The 16261-nt window shown below is 27.4% G+C and overlaps 1 protein-coding gene across 3 annotated transcripts in view; it reads left to right on the top strand.

Moving 5' to 3' along the window:
• The window catches only part of Psn (presenilin), a 36027-nt gene that overhangs the window by 17881 nt on the left and 1885 nt on the right, over positions 1-16261 (top strand). For 2 of the 3 annotated variants that reach the window (XM_067282113.1, XM_067282111.1), the window contains exons 5-10: positions 1107-1174; positions 1351-1571; positions 2791-2889; positions 3332-3418; positions 3492-3686; positions 3769-3881. In XM_067282113.1, coding sequence (XP_067138214.1) covers positions 1107-1174; positions 1351-1571; positions 2791-2889; positions 3332-3418; positions 3492-3686; positions 3769-3881 — 783 coding nt within the window. The remainder of the gene's footprint in view (positions 1-1106; positions 1175-1350; positions 1572-2790; positions 2890-3331; positions 3419-3491; positions 3687-3768; positions 3882-16261) is intronic. The other variant, XM_067282112.1, reaches the window with a different exon arrangement.

Genomic DNA, 16261 nt, shown 5'->3' with positions numbered 1-16261 from the left:
AAATTTTTTTATTCCTTCCTGTTTTTTAGAAATGTCATTTTAAAACTATTAGTATTTTCAAATATTTTCTCAAAGTAAATAACTTATAAAGTGATAAGCACATTCATTCTTCTGTTTCAGACTGTTACTGAGATTTATTTGTAATTAATTAATTGAAAGAACTTGTCATTTTGAAAATTTAGTATATTCGAATATCTAATTTACAATAAGTTATGTTACTTTTTGCTTTTATGCATTATATTGATCTTATCAAATAAAATTTTTTTAGAATTAAAAACTTCTTATATTTTTATTTTAAAATGTCATAATATTTATTATATTGAAGTTATTATTTTTATTATAGCTTTTCATTTTCTCTTATTTTTATTCTTCTTAAAGCTTTTTATAGAGAATGTGTTATGGTAGGAATAGTATATATTTGAAAATTGTATCTATGAGATGAACTTATAGATTGTTGAAAATTAATAAGAAACAATGAAAATAATTAAAAGAAAATAAGTTGTAAAAATTACACTTTTATATTAATTACAGAGACAACCCATAAGTAAATAGATATCCTGAAAGACAGCAAATGCATGAGGCAATATTAACTCTGAAAAATGCATTGCCATATTGAAGAAGCGTCTTCTTCTTATATTCTCCATTGGCTGATGGACGAAACATCCATTCTGTTCATGGATGATGGAGCTCCTTATCATATTGCCAAAAATACTTGGAATTGGTGAGAATACAGTGTCTCCATGAGCCAGTCAGTCACCCGATGTGAATCTCATTGAACATGTCTGTAATCTGCTGGATCATGCAGTGCAATGACATTCACAAAAACCCATTTCCTGTGATTTTTAGATTGTTTGTGTGCTGAGTGAGCCAACATAGTAGAACTTATTGATTCCATGCCTGATTGAGTTAAGGCTTTCTGGTTTTAGTATGCAAATGTGGCATTTGTATCACATGGATACTATGAAATAAAAGACAGTGTCTGAAAATAAAGGCATCTATTTACATTATGGGTTGTCTCTTGCATAGAATGACTTTAATTTTATTAAAAGAACCATTTTTTTAAAGTTTGAATTAAGTTGTTAATATTTTTAATTGTCCTTAATTAGGTAATTCATGGATGGCTAATAATTTCATCTTTGATGCTTCTATTTTTATTTGCATACATTTATCTTGGGTAAGTTATAATAATGATAATTTAATATACATCATAATTCAGAGAAATTGCTTTATTTTTTGAAACTGTTTTCTAAGCTTTAATTGGTTAGTTTCTACATTAACAGAAATTATAAATGATAGATTTATAAATTATAATGATAAATTTATTTTGTTGTTGTTTTAAAATTTTTCCAGTGAATTGTTGAGAGCATATAACATACCAATGGATTACATAACTGTTGTAATAATTATGTGGAATTTTGGTGTAGTAGGAATGATATGTATCCATTGGAAAGGACCTTTGCATTTACAACAAGCATATCTTATTTTGGTTTCTGCATTAATGGCTCTCGTTTTCATTAAGTATTTGCCTGATTGGACAACATGGGTGGTCTTAGGAGTAATTTCTGTTTGGGGTGAGTATTTATTGTTTAATTTTTATGTGAAATTGAAATCATCAAATGAATTGGTGATATTTAATGAATACGTAATTTTTATTAGATAATGACATTATACAATGCAATACATCACAAAAGTGTTCTATTATATAAATTATTGTGTCATTGTTCCAGCTAAAGTTATTGGATAAATAAATTATACTTTAGATTAGAATTTTCCAAATTATATGAACTTCTAGAAAAATATGAGAAAATATCTTTTTTTTTTTTTTTTAAATGGAATTCTGACTAATTCATTGTAAACTAATCCAGCAAATGTTTTTGCAATTTGATTGGTGGTCATCCAAATTATCTAAATATTTTGATATATTTTGTTCAATGAAAATGTTAAACAGGCCTGTAGATCCATTTTCAAAACACCAAACAAGATCAAAAAGTCAAATATTAAGTTATGGCAGGACTAAAATACAGTAGAGAGTCGTTAATTGGAACCCCGGTAATCGGAACGATTTTCAGTCGGACTGTGTCATGCTGAGTTGAACGTTTTTGATACTAGATTTACTTCTAAAGTATAATTTTCATGTTTTTATATTCTTCAATATATTTATTTTGTTTGTACAAAATGAAGAAATAATTTTTAACGATAAAATAGCCTCGATTATTATTATAAAAATTTTCGTTAGGCTGAAAATCGACGAAAATTCAACACGAAGCGACACGCAACGGAGAAAAATTTGAACATTGGACAGATTAATATATTTTTTTGTACATAATCAGTAATCGGAACAAATGACTAATCTGAACAACCCCAGTCCCCAATTGATTCCTATTTTCGACTCTCTACTGTAGTTGTAATTCTAATTGTATGTACTATAGTCCTGAATTAATGGATTTAATTAATTTTGAGTTTCTACAGCTAATTATCTCAATATAGTGTTCTGTAGCCATATATATATTATTGTTTTGAACATAATTATTATATTCAGTTTAAATATCATCATCATCATTAAGCTAAATAAGAATAATATAGCATTCTGAAGATTATAATATTATATCAATTATTTATATTTGTTGTTCAACTATTATGAATAGAGCTGTTAAAGTATGATTATTACTTTATATTAGAAATTTTATAAAATGTTTTTATAATGAGTTAAATTGTAAATAAGTAAGTTGCAATGACATAAAATTTGTAATGTATATGTATATTTAACATATAAAACAATATGTATTTTAGATTTAATAGCTGTGCTGTGTCCAATTGGACCTTTAAGAATTTTAGTGGAAACTGCACAAGAAAGGAATGAACCTATTTTTCCAGCTTTAATATATTCTTGTAAGTATTTCAAGTTTAATGTAAGAGTAATATATTTTATGTATTACTACTAAATTAATTTATCATCATCAATATGAAATGTACTCCCATTTTTATGGCTCTCAGCCAATAATACAAGCCATAGCATCTTTCAAAAAGGGCATTTGGAAATATGAAAATATTAAAAAATTAATTCAATTTTGGAATTTTTAAGTCTAGAACTGTTCTCAAGTACTTTAAAAGTTCAACCATTCAGTAATTTTTTGCATATAATTATTTAACTTAGTTTCTTTATTTATTTTTGTGTTATTTCATTAATTTTGGAATCATCAAAGTTATTGTTATTGTGGTTGTTAGTTGTCTACTGTCCTAGTGAAAAAATCAGTGCTTTGTCTGAAGTGTATTGACATTATTTAATGATATTATTATGAAATTTCATAATCAGAAACATATTTTCTTTCAGCTGCAATGACATGGTGTGTAACAATGGCTGGACCTGATACTTCTCCTCAAGAACAAGAAACTGAAAACTTTGAAGATTCACATCAGTGTAAGATGATTTTTAAAGTAAAATAGAATTATACAATACAAATTTTTTGATTTGCGTGAAATAAATTATTAAGTAGCTTCTAGTGAAACACTTGGAGATGAAGAGCTTCAAGATGTGGTGAATGAACGTGCTAATAAAGAAACAGATAATCAACCTGTTTTATCAAACAGAACAGAATCTAGAGTTCAGCAACCAAGCTCGAACAATAGAAATAATCAGACTGCACCGACTGCACCAACTGCAACAACACAACTTGAAGATGAAGAAAGTAAGACTTTTTAAATAATTAGATTAACTTTTTAATAATTATACACTAGATAATTTTAATAAGAATTGCTTAAATTTTTCAGGAGGAGTTAAACTTGGTTTAGGAGATTTTATATTTTATAGTGTTTTAGTAGGCAAAGCTTCATCTTATGGTGATTGGAATACAACTGTTGCATGCTTTGTAGCCATTCTTATTGTAAGTAATTTTTATTAAAATTTTATATTATTTGTTTTCCAGATACATGAAAATATAATGTTTTTTAATAAAATATTGATAAACATTTATTCATTTGTGATATCTAATTAAACAAATATTGCACTTATGGTGCATGTATTCACCAAGTTTAAAATTAATAGTTGTAACTAAGAAAATCTGTAGAGATTATTATAATAACAGTATTGTAATATACTAGCAAAGCTGTTCATATGGGTGAAGAAAATAAGTTGTAATGTAATTTATAATCAAACATTTAAAAAACAAAACATGTAAGTCAAATTCTGATACAATGCCCACATCTGTTCTGATGTGTTTTTTGGCATTATGCAAGGATGGCACTATATCAATAAATACATTGTAACCATTTCATTTGCAGACAGCAAAGTCTATACATGATACTGTAGTTTCTGACAAGTTTTTTGTTCACTTCAAAAATACACATTTATTCTCATATTGTAAATGCATATTCTTTTTTATGACACTGACAGAATATTGTTGATGATACTGTAACATTATTTTAAATAAACTTGCATAATTACAAAATTGCAATGTCATAAACATTAAACACTGTGATATACATAAAAATATTTTGAACAACTATCTTGTGATATATGTGAATTTATTTGTTTATTCAAAATATTTTCACATATATTACAAGAAAATATTTTTCACGTGTAGGTACAATACATGTGATCAGTCTGTTGCAATTACATGCTGTGAAAGTAAAAAAAGCTGTAGAGTTGTTACAGAAATGAGACTGACCTTTTCTAATGTTAGTGAAAAAATTTGATATGAAAAGTGTTTTAAAGGCAAAAGTCACAGTATTACACATTTTCAAAAAATTAAATGTATGACACCTACATGGGAAAAGCCAACAGAAGAGGGACAAAGACCTGAAATGCTTTTTGGCAAATGAAAAAGAAGAATTAAACAGACATAAAGAAAGCCTTGTGTCATTTATATTACACTTCATTGTAGAAATAATCAAATAAGAAGATTGACATAGTTTCATGTAAAGACGTTTGCAGTTTATTTACATTAGAAGTAGGGGTGACTCTCGGTTCTACTGACACTCTCCTGCAAAAGAAATAGTTTTATTATTCTGATCTTGAAGGAAAACATATCAGTTTCAGATTAGAAACCAATCTCATGTCAATACATAAACTCGAGATAATTTGCAAGTTTGATTTTGAGACAAATTATCAAATTATACTGCAGTATTTATATCTATATACAGCAAGTATAAAATTCAACTGTATCTCTTGTAGTTTTAGAATCATCTTATCTTCTACATGGGTTTCTTTCTAAGATTTTTGCCTTTCTGTATGTCTTTGATTATAGATACATATTTAAAATATTTGAAAGAGTTTTAAAAACATTTATTTAGCAACTTTTTGTTTTTAATAATTAAAAATATTTAATTAAATTATTAAAAATATTTCAAAGTTATGTATGGAAAATGATATACAGATATCCTTCATACAACATGGAACTTCTATAGCACAGTTTGGAAATTGGGGAAATCCCCTGTATAACATGGTTTCTGGTTTCACTCTATGTTAGTTAGGGAATTTGAAAAATCCTCCATACAAAATATTCAATATTTTGATTCAATCACTCTGTTATTCAATATTTTTTTATTCAAGTATTCATGTGTACTGTCTCAAATTTGCCCACGGATTTTAGAATATTGAAATTTTTTATTTCTTTTGTACCTTTTGTGCTTTAATGAAAACTGATAGTGAAATTTTTTCCATGTCTTAGCTTTCCTATCAATCAGGTGTCATTGTCGTTGCTTTCAAACTTTATCCCTTAAGACCGTCACTGTATTTTGTTTTTATAGATTAATTTTTGTATTTAGTAATGTTTATTTAAACATTTTTAGGTAAGTATTATTAAGCTTTTTTTAACTATAAGTAAGTAATCATTCTTAAAAATAAGGAATGAAATAGTGCTATCTTGGCACTCAAACACAAATTCTGAGAAAAAAATTCACTCGGTATTCAACTGAACAAATTCTATCTGCTAGAACAAATTTTTGATTAATAACATATTTTTATTTTGTTATCCATAAAAAGTTTTTATGATAAAAATAAAAAATATGAAAATATTGCTGATCTTTCCGATCAACAGAGCTCAGATGACTATACTTTGTGAAAAGAAAATGCCCTCATTTAACTAAAATTAATATTAATGCAAAATACAGTACTTTTAATTGTGATTTTTAGTTAATTATTGATTGGAAATAAGTTATTGATTGCTTTACTAAACATATTTTTCTTAGTAATGAAAAAGAATAGTATATTTTTGTTAACTTTTGGAACCTAACCCCATGTTTTGTATTAGTCCTTAGTTTTGTATAGCATGGATTCACATAACATGACTTTTTCAGAACATAACTACTGTTATATGAAGGATACCTATACAAGAAAATTAATAACTTTATTACTTAAACACTGAGTGATAGTAATATTTTCATATGTCAAATAGTTTTCATAATAAATTTGTTTATAATTAAATGTTTTATTCATTGTAAATAGAAAATCAATTTGAATATCAAATGAGAATATTCAGGTAAAAAGTAAATTATTCTTGTACAACACAGTAAAAACTGTTTTCCCTAAATAAGTCCAGAAAAATCCAAATTGTTAAAGCTTGAATAGAGTAATTAACAATAAAGTACATTCTACAAAGTTGCAAATTGAATATATTGTTGGTTTGAAATCTACTTCAAACTTTTTTCTTTTAATTAATTAATTAAATATTAAATTAATAATTTAACAAATTATTAATGTTCAATAAATAGAATCCTATTAATCAGAATTAAATAATAATATAAGAATAAGTAATAATCTTACATTAATAATTAATAATAAAAATAAATAATATATAATTAAATGAATTTAATTAAATAAATATAAATAAGTGAATTTGTTTATGTAATATATGTAAAAATGTATTGCAGTAACAAATTTATTTAATTAAGTTACATAATTATATTAATTATTTAATAATAATTATATTAATTTAATATATATAATTAAATGTGAGGTAGCATTACTAAATTGTATTAAAAAATTCATTAGTAATATATGACAAAAAGTTCTAGGAATGTAAAGAAACCTTAATAAAATAAGAACTTATTTTATTTAGAGATGGTTTTTATATTCTTATAATTGAATTAAGAAGTTGTTTATGGTTAACTTGACATTTAAAACTTTGTTATTTTTATGTTTTAATAACTAATGTAATTTATATGATAATGATTAAGGAAAAAATATAATTAAGCATTATATTAGTTTTGACAATATATTAAAATTCTTCTTTGATAATAGGAATTTGTATTGTTAATAATTTCATTATTAATTATAATATATGCTAGCTATTCATGTTAGATTTTTCTAAACAGTCAATTAACAGAAAGTTCATTTAAACTCTTTTTTACACTTTTATCTTGCCATAAGATTTACAACTGCACCAGAATCATTTATTTAAGATACTATGAAAGCTTACAAACTTTACAAAAAGTATGATTTGTAAAGAGAGTTGCCAAAAAAATCACTTTGAAGCAAACTTGTTTGCTATATATCTCCATTCATCTAATGATGCAAAAATTGCTGAAGCATGTAATTTGTCTTAAATAAATGATTCTAGTCAGTTGTAAATCTTTTGGCAAGACAAAAGGGTAAAAAGAAGTCTCCGAAGCTTTTTAAAGCATTTTTTATAATCAGTTAATCTAACTATTTATAACTTGAGATGTGTTTGTTTATTTTTCTTAATATATAGATATTAATATTGTATAAGTAATGAGGAAAAATTGATTATTTGTTTCTCAAAATTATTTAAAATATCTGCAATGATTTTAGAATCATCAAATGATTTACCTACCTCTTTTTAATGTGTTTTCGTCTTAAAATAAAGAAGAAATCATTCAAAAAGTTACAAAAATTCTTTAGTCTACAACTGAAATTTCACACTGAAAGTTATTTTTGCCCACAAGAAATAGTTTATCCCATTGACACATGCAATCTTCTATAATACATAAAAACCAATGGCTAATTAAATATGTTATTTACACTGTATTTCTCAATTTGTTCCCATTGTAGACAGCTGATATTAGTTTTTTAAGCATACTTCAAAATCTTCAAATTCATATTAATAGTAAAATTAAACACATTAACAAAATAAAGGGTTTTGTGTAATATTATTTATTTTAATTTAATGCTAAATTATTTACGTACTGTATGTATTTATTATATTGGGTGATCAAACAAAATGAGAAGTAGAATGAAGAATTTGGCAAGATATGTTAAGAGCCATCTGATTGATTCTTTATGCATTGCTAACTCCCAAATGTAATGTTAATTTGTTATTTTTATTTAAGTTAAGTATTGCAATAAGTGGAGATGTCTTATAATGGGAATTTTTGTAGAGAAAGTTATGTAAAGAAGAAAAGTTATAGAAACATCTATGTGAAAATATCCTGATTCATTTACACCTACAAAGGTTTATGATTATAAACTTAGAATGTATGAGGACTAATTGAAAAGTAATGATACTGCCTCTGTTTTTCTTTGTTAAAAGTAGTCATGATAATATTGTGCAGGTGTTTGTGAACATCATATGTCAAGGTGACTGAACCTGCAGTTTGATTACCATACTGTATCTAAAGCAAGTGAAAGATCTTGCACATTATCACGATAGACGAAGTAAACACTTCTCTGAAAGCACTGTTCTTTGATCCTACAGCACTGACATACCTGTGGACAGACAATTAATAGTGTTTATTATGCTAATTTCCTGAAATTCCATATGCATGGGACCATAAGGAAGAGAAGACCAAATTTGCTCAAAAGAGTGGTTTTTGCTCCAGGACAATGCCTAGTCACATGCTGCTACATGCTATGGTGCTTACATCTGTCTGCAAGCAAATCTTAAGTCTGTTATGATTTTTTTCTTCCAGAAATTTCTAAATTAAATTAAATTATTATAATTATTAAAATTAATATCAGATGATGGCTCAACTGCCTATCTCTCGTTGAATTAGTTAAAATTAATTATTAACATAACCCAAAAGTAACCTAATAATTTCGGCAAGATCATTTGGCTTTATCAAGTAAAATCGGATTATGAGTTTATATATATAAACATGTGACAATAAATGATACAAGAGATTTGAAAATTATGATACGATACACACATTAAAATATTGTGTCATATAAGAAATGTGCAATCAAATCAATTACAAATAAAATTGCATGATCAATAAAATTTTATAGCTTTCTAAACCATCTAATCAATCACTTTTGAATTTATTTCTATACATGCAATTCTTTACAAAATGTTTTTAGGATGACTGGGTTAACCTGTTTCCCCTGTCCTATAGTTACATCACTGATCTAAAGTAATATTATATTTTTGTTTATAATCCTGTATAAATGACAAGAAATGAATAAATACTTCTCATTTGGTAACTAATTATAGAATTAGCATTAAAGTTGATAATGATGTTTCATTCCCAACTGATATCACAAGCTCTACTAAAGTTACTTTCCGTGCAACTAGAACTTATCAATGATCACTTGCTGTTCTGGATTGTTTAGATGCATCACATTGCACTAATATAAGGAATTTTCAACATGTTGAGTTACTTGAAACAATTATTTAAGCAGGAAATGATTTATGGCATGTGTTATAAAAAAGAATTTTTCCATTTGTTTTAAACATATACAATTCAAATGGTCAATTCTGCAAAATATGCAGTAAAAATCATAAATGTATATTATGTTGTTGGTAAAGGTTACATGCAGTTTTAAAAATGCATTATCAGACAACCTTCATTTGATCCACGTGGACCCAAATTGTGTTGTGTAAGTCAAGGTTCAGCATCATAGCACTTAAAAACACACACGTACATACTAATCAAGCCCTTTAAAGTAAGTGTTGTCCACAAATATTGTATCTCAGGTTTCAAATATTATGTCTTGCACAGCCAATAATAAATAAATTTTCATGTTTACTTTTTATTACATTTAGTAATCCAAATATATTAAATTGAAATTAAATTAATCAACTGTGTGAATTAATATTAAATCATAATAAAATTATGCAAGTAATATTTAAGTTGCAGATGTAAAATTGTTTCACATATAAGGTGATTATAATTAAAGTAATCATGCTCTTGCTAATCCAAACTAATTATTGTACAAAATTGTTCGGATTAGCAGGAAGAAAAGAAAGACGAAAAGTATTACAAACGCTCACATTTAAAATGTGTAATATTAATTAATTGTACAAATTCTTTGTGCTTTTAGGAAAATTATCTATTATTTCATTGTTTTTGGCTGGGATATTTAATTAAAAAATCAAATTCGTCATAGTACGACGGTATCTGTAATTAAAAACAACGAAAAAACAAGCAATTATTTATTGTGACATCGCCACAATGCCGAGCTGCAATTTTTAATCTTATTTTAATTTATTTAATTTAAAATATATGTTCTCCACCTCAAATTAGTAGTGGCTTGCTCTTGTACATCATACTTTTCCTTTAACAATAGAGTTGTGTCTGCCATCTGTTTACTGCTTTCGGGGAAAAAGTTTTGAATTGAAATAACGTGACTTCCGATTTGCATCAGAAGTTCGTATATCGTTAATTGGGGCCTCCTGCCCCTAAGGTTTTTCTATCTGGTATCGGATTTCAACTGTTCTCGAGATTAAGGAAAGACAGACTGACAACAGTGGGAATTTATAAGTCTACAATATTTTTAAATTGAAGCTCAGTAAGTTCAGATTAAGTAGAAGTTTGGATTAGTTAGAATGCGCTGTCTATTTTTAGAAAAGTTACTGTTAACGAAAATATTCCAAATGAATGGAAATATCACAGTTGTGTAAATGATGTTTAAAGCTGCAACATCCAGGCACTAAAAATTATACAAGTTATAATTTATAAGTTGTATGGTTTTTGTAACTATTTATATGGTTTTTAGTGCCTAGATATCCTAACTTTAATGATGGTACAGGAAATAATAAAGAAAAAACTATTAGATTAGTCTTATTTAAACAAATAATTTAAATATATAAAATGTTAAAAAAAATAGAAAAAACAGTTAATAAAATTATCAAACAGTATATGAGGAGGAGGAATTTTTCCTCTTTTAACTCCAGTAAATGATGAGAAATTGAGACAATGAGAAACAGTTTCAAGAAACAACACACTAATGTCATTATAACGTTTCAAATTAACAGTAAATTAGATTTTCATAAAATTGAATCCTATGATAGTAGCGACACACACATTCATTTCATTTAATTACTTTGATTCAAATTTCATTTGACTTAACTTTAGCCACTTCAATCTTTTCTTTGTCTGATTATTTGACTGTAGGATATATTTCAACAATAAGTTTAATTAAGAGATTAAATAACTTTTAATCTTTCTATTTGAATTTTTAATTTTGAAGGATTTTTCAAAGCCTCCGTTAACAATAAAACAAACTACCAATTAAAAAAGAAATAACAGTAATCTATCAATGCAGCAGAAGTACAGGATATCTGAAAAGTTACCGTGTAGTAGAAAAGGATTAAGTGAACTTTTATGTACAATGTTGCAGTTTCTCCGTAGTAAATGCTGGAAATGTCCTCCAGACTTGAAGACGTGTTTGCTGCATATTGTTGAACTCATTCTGGGGTGGCAGGAGTGATCTGTTCAGTTCGTTGGGTAATTGCCATCTTCAGCTCCTCCAGTGTTCAGGTTGTTCTCATACGCTTATTCCTTCAGTTCACTCCAGAGATAAAAATCCAGAGGAGTAAGGTCTGGAGATCTAGGAGATCAGATTTCGTAGAACCTAATGCATTCAGCAAAGGTGGTTTTCAAATTTCTCACTGAATAGTAATTCTTTGAACACTACATGTCAATCAATTTCTGAAATTTTACATTCATATTTTCCCTAAATATATTCTAAATACTTTTAGAAATATTTTTTATGAATCCTAAGATATTTAAATTGCAATTTGCAAGTAAAAGATATTTAATAAAATTCCTTATTCGTTATTCTAGCTGATATTTAATGAAATCAAATGTCAGTTGGAATTTAGATAATCCACTACTTTTAATTTTTGACATTTCATAATATATTGAATAAACTGCTAAATTAGATTATTACTTTCCTTGCTGTTATACATAACAGAGGAAAAGTATGGCGATTGGTCAAAAACTGACCCCCCTAAGATTTTTATATTTTTGGACTTGGGTCTTTGAAATGCCCAGAAATGCAAAATATTTGGGGGTTTTTTTCTGTATTTCTGGGCATTAGTGTGTGTGTGTGTGGAGGAGCATGATTTTGTCATCCTCTTTTAAGCTAAATAACTCCTATTGTTTTTTATCAAAAATTTCTGAAATTTTGCAGGGAGGTTTGTTTATTAGGGGGATCAATGCTATTAAATTTTGGTGGTTAAAGGTCGACAGGGTGGAGAGACGAAGGGGGTTGTGTGTATCTCCAGTAGGATTGGACTTAATGACGGTTTCACTCATTAATAGCATTTACAATTTTTTATAAAACCCATCTGTATCCTCAAAATTAAGTTTTTTGCCATTTTATAATAATTAAAAATATAAGTTTTTTTAAAAAAAAAAAATATGTTAATAGATGGTGCCATCAAATGTTGCAGGGAAAGTTAAGCGACTTGTTGCTGGATTTTTTTTCAGTATGCAGAAATGTTATTTGAAAATACAAGAAGAAATAGAATAATTGTAAATTTAAAAAAGAATAGATGAAGTAAATGTGAACAGATAAAATTAAAGCCGTACTATAGTATCTGAATTTTCTGCTACGGTAAATGTTTTTTAGTACAATATTCTGCAGTGAAATTTGATCAGTTTGTATGATGTACGATTGGGGTAGACGACTCTTCTGGTCATAGTTGCCACTGTAGTCATTCTTGTTAGTTGGCAAAAAAATTTGCTGTTTTTATTTTATTTATTTACAAAATAATAAAAAAATACATATGATATTAGTTCAATTAAAATAAAAACAGCAAAGCTGTAATGTAATTTTATTCAGCCAACTAATGCAATGAAAGAAGAAATAACGACTGTAAGAATGTTGTTGATAGCCAAAGAATGTAGTCGATATGTCATACAAACTATTCAGATTTCAATGCTGCATATTGTACCTATTTGTATTAAGAAATACTAGCATTACACATTTGTAAAATCCGAATGTCAAGCTGTTGAAAGCATGAAGTAGGGGAAACTCTCTTGTTTTCATTTGTTTCATTGTTCTGATAAAGGATGCGTTTCCTAGTAAAGCCGCTTTGATAAAAGACAATTAAGCTATTTTCACTTTAAGTTATCTGCTGTGGCGTTAGTGCAGTGAAGTGCTGAAGAAAGGAGTGAAGATGGCTGCCACCATAAATTTTATGCATATTACATACTATACTTCAAATGAAAATTGTGACATTCAAAAATCTATTTTAAACTGGTTATCGGAAAAATTAGAGATGAAGTTTTCCATATAATTTTCTATTTTGACATAAACTTCAGATTCATTAGTAAAGGCGAATGCACACGTTCTGTTGTTGTTTACTGTATGGTTAATTACATCATTTTTATATAATATCGATTTTTGTTGATTGGCAGCCTCTGATATTTTATAGTCTTGGCAACAATTCTGCATTGTTTCAGATTAAATATTTTTATTTGTACAAAACAATGTGTACAAAGAGCCAAGCAACAATGGTGAGTAGCTGAAATGTAGAAGTGTTTCCTACGAAAGCAGAAATTGCTTAAATTGCCCTCCAGCAGCTTTACTAGGAAAAGCACCCAAGTTTTGGGTATTTTTACTACATAATTTCAGTGCAAAATGAAATAAAAGTGTTTCTTAACATATTGTCCTTTTATAAAATGTAAAAACACTAGACGTCAAGTAATGTTACAAAACTAATAACACAACTGTCTATCAGCATTATGGAAAAGGTTTATTTATGCAGGTACTAGTACTAGTAGCATTCTGTTCTCTGTGAATGATATTGCCTGAAGAGGACAGTTATATAATGTCAAAAATACTTGCATAAATAAATCTTTTCTGTAAGGCCAATAGACAGTTGTGTAGTTAATTGTCCTTTTTCTTATATCCCTTAAAATTCCACCAAGTCATATGGCATATGGTATTTTTAATTAAATTAGGTATTGAGGTGGATAAGAGCCTTAAAATAAATGTGACTCTGCCATATGACTTTGGTGAGTTTCAAAGGAATATGAAGACACGCTTATTTTTTTTATTAATCAGAACTTTTAAAATGTTCTCGTTAAAATCTTGAGTTGATAGTACAAATAAATTTTCAATATTTTAGTTTAAGCTAGGTTCGTGCTGTCTTACAAACCACTAGAAAACAATGAAATGAAGACTAATCAAAGCAAAATGTTGTTTGCACCATAGTACACGAAATAAAGTGTGTTAGAAAATGATTGGTCGAAAATATTTTGAATACTAGGTGTGAAAAGATGATTGGTCAAATCAAGATTTGTCAAAAGTTGAGACTTTTCAACTTCTAACGAACTGGTCAAACGATTGCCAAAAGGGCAGTTTGTACGCCAATGTGAACCTAGCGTTAATTTGGGAAATCGGTTACAGTTATTCATATGAAATAGGAATGAGTTAGAATTTTTCCCCTAAGAAATAACGAAAAAATTTTCTGGTATTCAAATAATTTTCAGGAATAATTAGATTCAGATAATGGCTGTATGTCTCATTTTTCCAGTTTGGACTTTTTTTATTATTATAATATAAAATAATATACATTGCAATATATTTTGTATGATGATTACTTTGTACTAACAATAAGTGATGTATAGTTGAATATCCCTAATCCAAAATGCTTGGGACCGAGAATGTTTTAGAAATTTTTGGATTTATAAATAGTAAAAACTTCTGTGAAACATAAATTGAACTTGTTTCTTTCTAACATATACCGTGGCAATTACTATCAGAACTAGGAATTTAAGCACAGAAATTGGCTTTACTTGGCATTTGCTTGTAAAGGTTATAAAATATGGGTTTTATGTTAATTTATAGAACATTTTCAATATGATTGAAGATAGTGTAAAAATTTTGTGTAAGAAATGTACTGTACATGGCATATGCCGATGGTTATTGTAATCAGAACTGCATTGTTTGCTGTATTTATTTCTATGTCTTGAAACCGAAATGTTTATACATTTACGTTTTATAATAAAAGACGTGTATTGTTTTCAATTTTACAATAATATAGATGTAGAAATTCTTTCTAGAGGTTTTAGTAGAAAACTCTAGGAAAGAATTGATGATAGAAAAAGAAAATAGCAGTATTCTCTCAATTCTTGCAATAGTATGATTTAAATAAAATAATTTGCACGAATGCATGATTTAAAGTGGGATAATTTTGTAATTTTGAACTGCCTTCTAATTGTTAGTTACTATTAACTTCAGATAAATAGATGATAAGTTTTTTTTGTGCTATTTGTTGCAACAAGTGGCTGATAACACAGATTTTTTTACCATTCATAATCAGCATTTTAAATATTAAACATTAATTGCTCTCAGTAATTGTGGAAAAGTAGTGTATACTGCTAAACTACAAAAAACTAGTTACAACAAATTTGAATTTGTTCATCATTCATCCATCTTCTAAGAAACTTTAATGATTTAATTGCATGCCCCACAACATGGTTTAATCATACACCTATATTAATAAAGCATTTCATGTTAAAGTACCAACCAGTAAATTGAAATACAAATCCTTGTTTTTCTTGAAAGCTTCCTAATGTGGGATAAGTTTAAGATGGATTAATTATATATTTTTCAATCATTTTAAGTGACCTATTAACGTCAGAGTCAACACAAATAAAACTAGGATTTTCACTAATTGTGTTGACTCTATTTACCCTGTTACTTCTACTAATATAGTCCTATCCTGTTACCCCTGCTAATTATCATCATTTCCTATTCTGTTTTTATTACAGCGTCGGCTCTTGCCTTGTTTCACGGGACCAAAGTTTGAATCCAAGGTTTATTTTGAGGGGAAATGTATAAAATGAGATATGCAGAGGCATTATGCATATATAAAATGCTACTATTACCTATTACAATATCTTCTGTTCTATATACATTTTCAGTAGTAGATCATGGATGGTCTAGTATTTATAAAAAATAGAAGAAAATAATATAATGTAAAACGAGATACGTGAGATTTATTTCTATTATGAACTAACTGATGAATTTAACTTCATCTGGCTCCGATTTTATATAACCATAGTGGTCAAACTGTGGCTCTTCAAGACCTTACTACGGCTCCCTTGCATTTAATTATTATAATAGGTT

The sequence above is a fragment of the Centruroides vittatus genome, unplaced genomic scaffold (genome assembly GCF_030686945.1).
Source record: "Centruroides vittatus isolate TY-2023 unplaced genomic scaffold, ASM3068694v2 contig_941, whole genome shotgun sequence".
Lineage (NCBI taxonomy): Eukaryota > Metazoa > Arthropoda > Arachnida > Scorpiones > Buthidae > Centruroides > Centruroides vittatus.
The sequence above is the reverse complement of the archived record's forward strand: the minus strand, read 5'-3'. Positions and strand labels throughout refer to the sequence as shown.